Here is a 10,446-nt window from a genome sequence, read left to right as displayed (position 1 = left end):
CATTTTGTTCGTTACATTCATATCATCCCTCTTTTTTTGTAATCCTTCATATAAATACCAGTGATCAGTTTTAATATGAGTAGCGTCAGATTCGGTTCTATTCATTCCTGTGTTTTAAATTTCTGATTGACGATGTCTGAAATTATGAAATTCTTGTTAGACCAGAGATACCCATTCAGTTTAATGACTTGAATATATCTTTTTTGGGAGATGTTTAGAATTACCTAGTGTGGGTTATTTTTGGGACAAATGAATAATGAATCGCACTTTAGGGTTTGTATGGTTTATTTTTCGAACAAATAAATAATGAATCACACTTTATGGTTTGAGCTGATGTTTGAACCAATCACACCTTATAATTGATAAATCACACTTTATGATTTCAAATGTTGCAAAAAAACATTAGAAATCACAAAATCCTCGAAATCTGAAATTCTAATTGCATGTATGAGATTTCGTGTCTTTTTCTCTGAAATAACAGAGGGGTATTGGGATCATTGAAAACTTACTGAGGAATGAAACTGTTTCCAATTTTTTGTTCCTATTTCATATTAATTTACAGTAATATCTGGTATTGGGTAGCTGTTGGAACGCTCGAAAAACAATAGCGAGGTGTAGGAGTGACAGAAAAATTCAGCAACCTGTGAAAAATCAGCAATCAGCAGGCGAGGGAGCGAGAATACCAACGACATAGCCAGTAAGAAGATAGGTTTTCGTGAGTGTTTGTTAATTCTAACGTTAAGGGTATCTTTAAGTAGATTGCAGATTCCCCGAATATTTTGGAATTTGACGTATATAGATGTAGTTATTTTTTGACCCGCCTATACAGGGCGTTAAGAACAAAGAAATTGTTAGAGGTTCCATTCCTAGTAGTAAGATCCTTGATATTTGGAAAAGAATCTTTGCAAGAAGGATGGCTAGAGATTCATTGGAAATACACTAGCCCCTGTTAATTCATAATATTGGGTCAGAATCTTTTTTTTTTCAATTCCACGGATTACTCCCCATATTACCTACTGTAAAGAAAGGAGGAGCCGTATGAGGTGGGAATCTCATGTACGGTTTTGAAGCGGAGATCATTTCAATGGAATGAACGACCGTAACGAATGTCAGCTCAATCGGAAGGGGAATATGCGGAAGCTTTACAAAATTATTATGAAGCTATGCGACTGGAAACTAATCCTTATGATCGAAGTTATATACTATATAATATAGGTCTTGTGCATACAAGTAATGGGGAACATACGAAGGCTTTGGAATCTTATTTCCAAGCATTAGAACAGAACCCATCCTTACCACAAGCTCTTAATAATACGGCCTTGATCTGTCATTATGTGCGACTATCTGTACCATAGAATAACTTAGTTAATAACTACTACGAGTAAGGACAAAAGAAAAGGCTTTCTACATATGCACCGTCCCAAGTAACGGTATTTTATCAGCTGTAGTGAAAAAAACTCTCATAGGAGCCCGAATATGAATAGATAGAGCCTAAATATTCCATGGATAATAAATTCAATTGATGATGGAAGCACCATAAAGATCAATTATTGAAAGAAGGTTCGGGCTGATACACCTGAACTTTCATATTATCCACAGGCTGGCTTCCAAACCAACCACTTGCTTCTGGATGGAATACTTAGTTGCTAGGCACTTTGAATACCTTTACTCTTACAACCTACCTACCTTCAGATCTAGAAGACCTTTTAGCCCGGATCGACTTACTGAATGAATGCTGCTTAGGAGGTACTGCTAGATAACCGAGATCGGATTAAACTAACGAAGAACCTTTACTGAACTGTTTCCAAATACACCCTTTACCCCATCCGACCGAACTTAATATTACCTTCTGGTCCGGCCGATTCAGTCATTATAACCCCACGGCAGAGACCTACCTGCCTTAATGCCTGCTACCCACCTGCATAGTGGAAACCACTTGATTGAAGACCTGGACCTGCCCTATACCTTGGTTCCACACAAACTAGTTACCCAAAAACTACACCTGTTCTACCTATATCCCTTCATGAATATTAGTAGCTACTGCCATAGCCAATGCTATACGCAAAAAGGAAGAGACTCATAGAATGGCTGAAGCCAATAGAGCAATTGGAAAGGTAGTAAAAGATGCGGAAATCTCAACCAATTTTGAGTGAAAGGCTTTAAATATTCTTCCGGTGTTTCATTTCCAAGTTCCATAAAGTTATGGATAGGAAAGAGTTTAATCAAATAGAAATTTTTTCTATCAATCATATTACTTTGATGATTGAAGCGATATATGAGGATCGATAATGTAAGTACTACTATACCTTTGACCAAAAAATATGGATTGCTTTTCCGTAGATCGCGCCGTTTTGTAAGGGATGAAGTAAAAGGAAATACAGAAAAATTTGCACGACGAAAGGGAATTTTGAACGTTACTGTCGAGGTAATGCACGCGGCTAAAGAAACATTAAGTTAAGTACCTAATAAATATAAATTAATTGATTACATTGAGTGTATTCTATACAAAAAGAGTGGATCCGATTCGATACCTATTCCTATCATATCATTTGAGTTAATGACTATTCATAATCACGTCTCGAATCATGATTCGAGAGCACTGATCTCGATCATGATTCGACATCAGGGAGGAATCTTCAAAACATTGTCTGAAACGATGCGGTAGTTTACAGAATGGGTTTCGTGGATATGGATTATGACATCATTTCATATTCGGATCAAATGCCCTTGGCGGCCGCCGTGGGTATTGGCAAGAACTCATTGAATCTATTGTTTGGGCCCATAACAAATTGAAGGTTGCTCCTGCTATCCAGCCCAGAGCCTTGAGCATTGTACAGGGACGTGCTGTAGGAGTAGCTCATTACCTTCTGGGTGGAATCGTCACAACATGGGCGTTCTTCCTCGCAAGAATTATTGCAATAGGATAAAGGCTAGAACGATTTTAAAAGTATATGGCATCAAGATTTCCAAAGTTCAGCCAAGGCTTGGCCCAGGACCCAACTACTCGTGACTCACAAAGAAAATTGGTCATTTTTCTATATTTAAATGATCTTCCATGGAGCTTTCGGAAACGCATCTCTGTGTTAATGTCATTGATGTGATTGTTTCAACCATTAACATAATAATGGGGCAAAGTGCCGTGTAACTTTTGGGGATGTTGACAATTTATTGACCCTTTTTTTTCTTGGTATAGAAAGGTGGTAGTAGGTACGAATGAATTTTACATTTCAAGATTTCGTTTTTGGAAGTTTTATTCTTTCGATCTTTAATCATATAAATTATTAACTAAAAAAAACCGCTATAATTTAGTATAGCTAATTAACGCTGTGTAGGGAGAGAAAAACATAAGAGCCTTCCCTTCAAGTAATTGGTAATAGAAGGAATAGCTTATTACATTTATAAAAAATTATCTACTTCCTATTTAATTTATTCAGAAATTTTTTCTTAATTAGTATACTTGGATAGAAATATTTGATATTAATGGTCAGAGAATTTATGTTTTATATTAAATATTTTTTTGATAAAATTATATATAGATTTTAAAGTCCATTCATTTATTTGGAACTAATTATTTTGGTTCATCCTCAAGACATAGTTGGATAGCTGAATTTAATGATAAGAGAATTTATGTCTTAGTTTGTTAATTTGCATTTATGAACAAACAATTTACATGACAATTGTCCTTATAAAACCATGAAACAAGATATTTATAGTGTAAGGAATGAAGGTATTATTGATACTTTAACTCTAGAAGTACAACTAACCAAATTCTAGCTTGTATGGCTAGATGATGATCTTATTTTAGCTAGTTAGATACAAAAGAAACTCCAATGATGTGACCAAGAATTTATTTAGTACTAAGTTATTCAAGCTTTGTAGTTCTCAAGAACTAATAATTTGCAATTGTGTAATCAAGTGACCAAATTCCAACTAGATCAAGTCTATTGAGAGACTTGACAACAATGTCGTGAATTATGTGATATCCCATTTCCCACTTTCATACCAAATAGTGAATCTTGACCTCCTAAATGACCATGAGCCTCACTCTAATCATAGACCTTTAACCTTAAATCTAACCTTTTTCATGCGTAACATATCCATGCAAGAGAATTGTGAGAATCAAGGGTACTGCTTTTTGACAATGATAAAATTTATATCCTCCTAGAGTAATTAAATAAGTATTTACACCTTTTAACTTTTAAGGATAATATCAAAAACATATATCATAACTTTACTAAATCCCTCTCTCCTTCCATCAACATGTTCTATATGAAGGTGTCATGTAAGAAGAATAATAAAACGACCAAACCTTGGTATGATATTGATTATAAAATTACTAGAAAAACAATTAGGGATGCTTTTATTGAATTTTTAAATCTTGATAATTTAAAGAGGTAGAAAACTCATTAAAAGGAAGAAAATGTACTATATAACTATTGATGGATATCATAGGAATTTTTGGAGGAAATTTCTAATTTCCAAATTTTCTAAAGCAAAAAAAAGTTGATTACCTTTAAGGATTGAAATTTCTAGCTTAAAAATCCTTATGAATCCCCTAATGCCATGACCACCATTTTGAATATTCATATAGAGGATGAAATATTTTCTCTAGAAGACATTGTGTATAGGATTAAGTAGGTTGCAATTGGGAAAGCTAAGGATATTGATGACTAGCAATGATTTTTTTTTTAAATAGGAGGGCTTGTCCTTATCCCTTACATACATAAGTTCTTCAATTTGGAATTCAATTGATTCTTCCATAAGAATTGAATGTAAATTCTGGTTACACCTATCTTTAAAAGTGGGGATAAAAACATTCTCTTTGATTATAGGACCATTATGATTAGCCACACTTTAGCTAAGCTATAGTGAATTATGGATTTCAGAGATCTGTGGCTTGAATCTTTCGAATCATTGACCGGAGAATCCACAGTTTTAACATTTTTGTACCAACGTTTCAAATCCCAAATGGGATCCATCATCAGGATATGAGAATGATGATGACAGAAGAGCAACAAAGAAATAATAAATAGTGATGAGGATAAAATCTTTAGAATAACAAACTGTCGGCTGAAATAATTTTTAATTAATTTTAATTAATTTTATATAATTTAATATTAATTTGTTTTAAATTTTTTTATATATTAGTTTGTTCTATTAATATTATATATATAATATTAATTTGTTTTAATATATAGTATTAATTTGATTTAATATTAATTTGTTTTATTATTTTTTTATTAATTTGTTATAATATTAATTTGTTTTATTAATTTAAACCTAGATCTAAATGAAATTGATATTAATTCTAATATGAATTTAATTTTATACCCAGGGAAAAATTAATTCTAATAAATTAATTATGCTTTATTAATATTATATATATAATATTAATATGTTTTAATATATGGAATTAATTTGTTTTAATATTAATTTGCTTTATTAATGAATTATTAATTTGATATAATATATTAATTTGTTTTATTAATTTTAAACCTAGATCTAAATGAAATTAATATTAATTCTAAAATGAAATTAATTTTATACCCAGGGAAATATTAATTCTAAAATGAAATTGATTTTATACCTAGGGAATAATAATACTAAAATGAAATTAATTTTATATAATATTAATTCCTAAATAATTTAATTAAATTATTATTAATATTAATTATATTATATTAACTATTATAAATAATTAATTAATATTTATAATAAATTAATATGATGATTAATATATTACTCAATAGCAATAAAGAAATTAATAAATCCTAGAATTTAATGGAAATTCTATACCTAGATCTAAATGAAAACAAGGACTGAAGACACAAGAAAGGAGAGGGATAACTTACCTGCTGAGGCCTTTACCAGGGGATGCGCTTGCGATTTTTATTTCCTTGATCAAGGGAAGCCAGCTCCCGCTAATCTCCACGCCATTATCTCTGTTCAGATTCTGAGGATGTTTGATAATTTCAAGCGCTTCTCTCATCTTGCGTCTCTGATGTTGCTCTTCCCTAGCGATAATTGATGCGCTTTCCAGACAGATATGGTGTTTAATTTTTAAGGAGTGCTCTACCAGGGCTGAAGTACGAGATCTTCCGTTCTTAATATCCGCGCCATGTTCCTTGAGTCTTGTCTGGAGGGAGCGACCTGTTTCACCAATGTAGCTTTTTCCACAGGAACACTCTATTTTATAAACTCCTTTAAGCTGATGATTGTCGATATCATCTTTAACAGACTTCAAACTTTGTCTGATAGTACATGGAGCTGAGAAATGAGTGATAATGTTTTTCTTTTTTAGGATTTTAGCGATTTTGTCCGTAATCCCCTGGATATACGGTAGAAAAACAATACCACAATTAGGCTGGTCTTGAGCCTTAAGCTCATGAGACAACAACTTTCTTTCAGCTTTCTCTATGGCCTTTTTGATTTCCTGCTCTTTGTAGCCTATACTTTTAAAAGTTAAGATTAGATGCTTCTTCTCTTCCTCCAGGTGCTCTGAGTCGGAAATTCGAAGGGCCCTGATAGCCAGCGTGTTTAGAACACCAACCTTCTGTGCAGGGTGATGGTGGGAATCAGCATGGAGGTAACTCTCTGTGTGGGTTGATTTCCTGAAAACCTTATGGCCCAAAGAGCCATCCTCTTTTCTGATGATTAGGACGTCTAAAAACGGAATGCTCTTGTTTTCTTCAAGTTCCATTGTAAACTTTATATCTGGAGAGATCGAATTTAAGTGAGTGAAAAACTTTTCGAGCTCTGCCTTACCATGAGTCCATTTTATATTGGTGTCATCGACAAATCGCTTCTACCAGGCTGGTTTCAAAGGATATGAATTCAGGGCCTTCTTTTCAAAGTATTCCATGTATAGGTTGGCCACTATTGGCGAAAGGGGGGACCCCATTGCCACACCGGATGTCTGTTCATAAAATACTCCTTGGAAGGTGAACACAGTCGACCTTAGGCAGATCTCAGCCAGCTTTGCAGTCCCTGGATCCGCAACTTCTTTTATAACCTGAATGGCTTCATCAAGAGGGATCTTAGTGAATAAGGATACCACGTCGAAGCTTACAAGGATATCATCATGTTCCAATTTCTCATTCTTAATAAGATTCACAAAGTCCTGGGAGTCCTTGATGAAGGAATCAGTGTTTCCGACAAGGGGCTTAAGAATTTTTGCAACATATTTCGCAAGCTCATAGGTAGGGGAACCAATAGTATTAACTATTGGTCTAAGAGGGACCCCTTCCTTATGGATTTTGGGTAATCCATAGATTCTGGGAACAGTTTCACAGGAGGGGATCAACTTCTTCTTTAACTTTTCGTCGAGGTTTGAATTAGAGATAATCTTCTTTACATCCTTCACGATTTTGGGGATGGGATTGCTGCTTAGCTTCTTATAACTGCCACAATTTAGGTGATCATTCATCTTACAAACATAATCTTCTTTGTCCAGTATGACCGTAGCTCCTCCTTTGTCTGCTTTAAGAACCACGACCTTGTCATTGCTTCGTAAGGAATTGAAGGCTTTTTGTTCCTCTTTACTCAGGTTGCTTTTGGGAATTTTGGTTTTCCTCATGATGAGAGAGCATTCTTGCCTCAACGTTTCTTTATCCTCCACAGTAAGGTTACTGATCTCCTCCTCTATGCTACAAATCATCTTTTCAAAGGGAAGGTTTTTAGGTGTCACTGCAAACCCCAGACCTTTGCTGAGAATATTAATGACTACAGGATCCAATTCCAGAGAGGACAAGTTAACCACTTTTGTTTTTGATTTATCATTCTGCTTTTCACTGCCCATCTTTATTAATGTGTCCTTGTTCTGTGAGTTGGCAAAGTTATCTGATTTCTGAGGAATCATTGGAGTCACTAATGCCACAACCCCTTGCCATCTGCGCTGTCCTTTGCAAGGGAATTCAACGAATTGGCTCCATCATTCTGATCCTTAACCAAAATGTTTCCATCACTAAAACCATTGATTATCCCCAAATTTTCTTCCCATCTGCTATTTTCTCCAGCGTTATTAATATCACCTGGGTAACCTCCAGTGCTGACCATATTTGAATCACAGCTATTCATACATGCGTAGCTACTTGTGTTGACCTTGATTACGTTAATGCTACCATCTTCTACGCAGTTAATATCTTCTGCGTGGTTAATACCTCTGCTACCACCTCCTGCGTTGATCATTACTGCGCAGTCCACATTCTTGCTGTCATCTTCAATAATTTTTGCACCTTCTTTATGATCATCTTCAGTACCTACGCAGATAGGTTTTATACCCTTCTTATCTTTGCTGTTATTAATACCTGCGCAGATAGGTTTAATACCTGTGTCTTTACCTTCAACATTTACATTTGGACAGGCATTGGTTTCTGCGCAGCTGCCTTTTTTCGAATTGCTGGTCCCGGTGCAATTGACTTTCTGGGTTGGGACTACGTTTTGGGAATGGATTGCGCAGTTCATACTTACATTCTGTGTAACTCTAGTGGCGGGGTTCAGGGATCCAATTTCCTCAGATTTATTTAATAGTCTAGTCAATTTCTTGCGCTGTCTTACCAGAGCAATCTATCCTTCATTATTAGCTTTGAGAGCAGTCCTTGCATCAATAATAGCCCAGAGATTCTTACTGATGTTGTTAGCAAGCTTAAGGTGGGATGAGAGAGCTAAACGACCCAGGTTATCCAGAGCAGCTCTAACCCTTCTGATTTCTGACCGAACTAGAGAGAAGCTTAGTTGAAAAAACGCTTTATTATTATATCTATTTTGTAGTTTATGCTTAACCTGAGCGAATGGAGGAATGATCTTGTTATCCCGACAGTTTTTGAGAAATTGTAAATCTGCTGCTCTTCTTGCTATCCTCACTCTCGATTTTTCGAGTAAAAGGATATCACTCCAAGAATCCCCTCCGTACTGGGATAGTGAATTATTTTTGAATGCAAGATTATCCCATGGTTATAAATCCAGGATAAAAGTGTTAAAGGCTAAAATGGGCTTAGGACATAACATCTAAGTAAGGCTTTAGTCAATTATGGGCGAACTTATTAACCTTAAGGTCATTGCAGGGGAGTCTCACAATAATAAAAATGATATTTTTCTATTGTTTCATTTACTTTAGAAAATATTTCTATACCATTCATAAAACAAACTTGTGGAAGAGGGTGGAAAACATAGTGACTCCTCTATAAGTGAAGGATTGTTAGAAGTGACAATGTCTTATGAAAATGTTATTTCCATGTTTAAGACCACTAAGGGTTCATTAAAAAAAATTAATTGCAATATAATGCTGAACAAAGGGTGTCCCATATCCCTTACCCTTTTGGGCATATACATTGATAATCTAGAAGAGTGTTTGGAAGACGTAGGCTCTCTTTGCTCCATGCTCACAAGTATAGCCATAACTCTTCCCCTTTATGACAGAGATATTATTCTTTTGGTTACGAGCCATTATAATCTTGGGAAGAAATAGGAATCCTCCAATATTTTTATTGCATGGTTAGTATGACTGTTAATATTGACACAACAAAAGTCGTGATAATTAAATAAAAAAATATTGCAAGTGACACTTTCATATGAGGAATTTCCTTATTAAAATATCTTGTAACTCATACACATCACAACCTCAATTAGAATTATAACATTGTTGAAAGGATAAATGAGGGATGAAAGTCTTATTGTGGAATTAAAAAAAAATTCCAAGGGAATAGATATATGGATATGGGATAAAAGGGTAATCCTATTTGAGACTCTCATCGATCTTATTATTTTATATGAATATGAGGTTTGGGGTTGTATTATGTCCATAAATTCATGGAGGAAGATAGAATATATCTAAAGGAAACCAATAATGTACAATCTCAAGAATAAAGGAAATGTACCCTATCATATCCTCCTAAATCAAAGAATGGATTATTACCATTAAAAGAGTGCCTATGCCTAGGTATCTTATGTAGAGGTAGAAGTTAAGAAACATTTAATACAAGAGGATTCATTATATTTCTTCTAACTCTACTCAAAATTACCACCTTAGCCTCAAGCGCAAATGGCATAAGGATTCCCAATCCTGGATTGACAATTAGGGGATAAAGGAGGATATAATCTTATACAATAAGGATAATATTAAAAACATTATTACATAAAAATTTAAGGAGGGATTATGGGGTTAAAAAGAGTCATGGAAAAAAAAGAAAACTAAGATAGTATAAGGAGGTGGTTAACCCAAAACTCAAAAATCAAAATTATCTCTCTACCTTGAGTAGTGTAAAGAAGAAAATAAACATCACTAAATCAAGAACAAATTAGCATCAACTTCATCATCAAATTTAATGGTTTCTCAAGTTTTTATTTTTGATAAACCAACTCCTCCTTGTCGGAGTGGTAAGTACCTTCTTCAACATGTTGTAGCTATTCTTTTAGTTGCTTATTCTTTCTCCTTGCCTTGTTTAACTT

The 10,446-nt window shown here is 34.4% G+C and overlaps 1 protein-coding gene across 1 annotated transcript; it reads right to left on the bottom strand.

Annotated features, from left to right (window-relative positions):
• Window positions 1-6,805: 6,805 nt before the first annotated feature.
• Window positions 6,806-7,798, bottom strand: LOC149242120 (uncharacterized). The gene is made up of 2 exons (XM_089370766.1): window positions 7,283-7,798; window positions 6,806-7,012 (listed from the first exon to the last, which is right to left on the bottom strand). Exons 1-2 carry the CDS (start codon window positions 7,796-7,798, stop codon window positions 6,806-6,808), a joined length of 723 nt encoding a protein of 240 aa, XP_089226892.1.
• Between the last annotated feature and the right edge of the window lie 2,648 nt (window positions 7,799-10,446).

This window comes from Pinus tabuliformis, chromosome 8 (genome assembly GCF_031772625.1).
Source record: "Pinus tabuliformis cultivar Carrire ecotype Pingquan chromosome 8, CPIR1, whole genome shotgun sequence".
Lineage (NCBI taxonomy): Eukaryota > Viridiplantae > Streptophyta > Pinopsida > Pinales > Pinaceae > Pinus > Pinus tabuliformis.
Note: the sequence above shows the minus strand (reverse complement) of the source record. Positions and strands in the feature narration are given on the sequence as shown.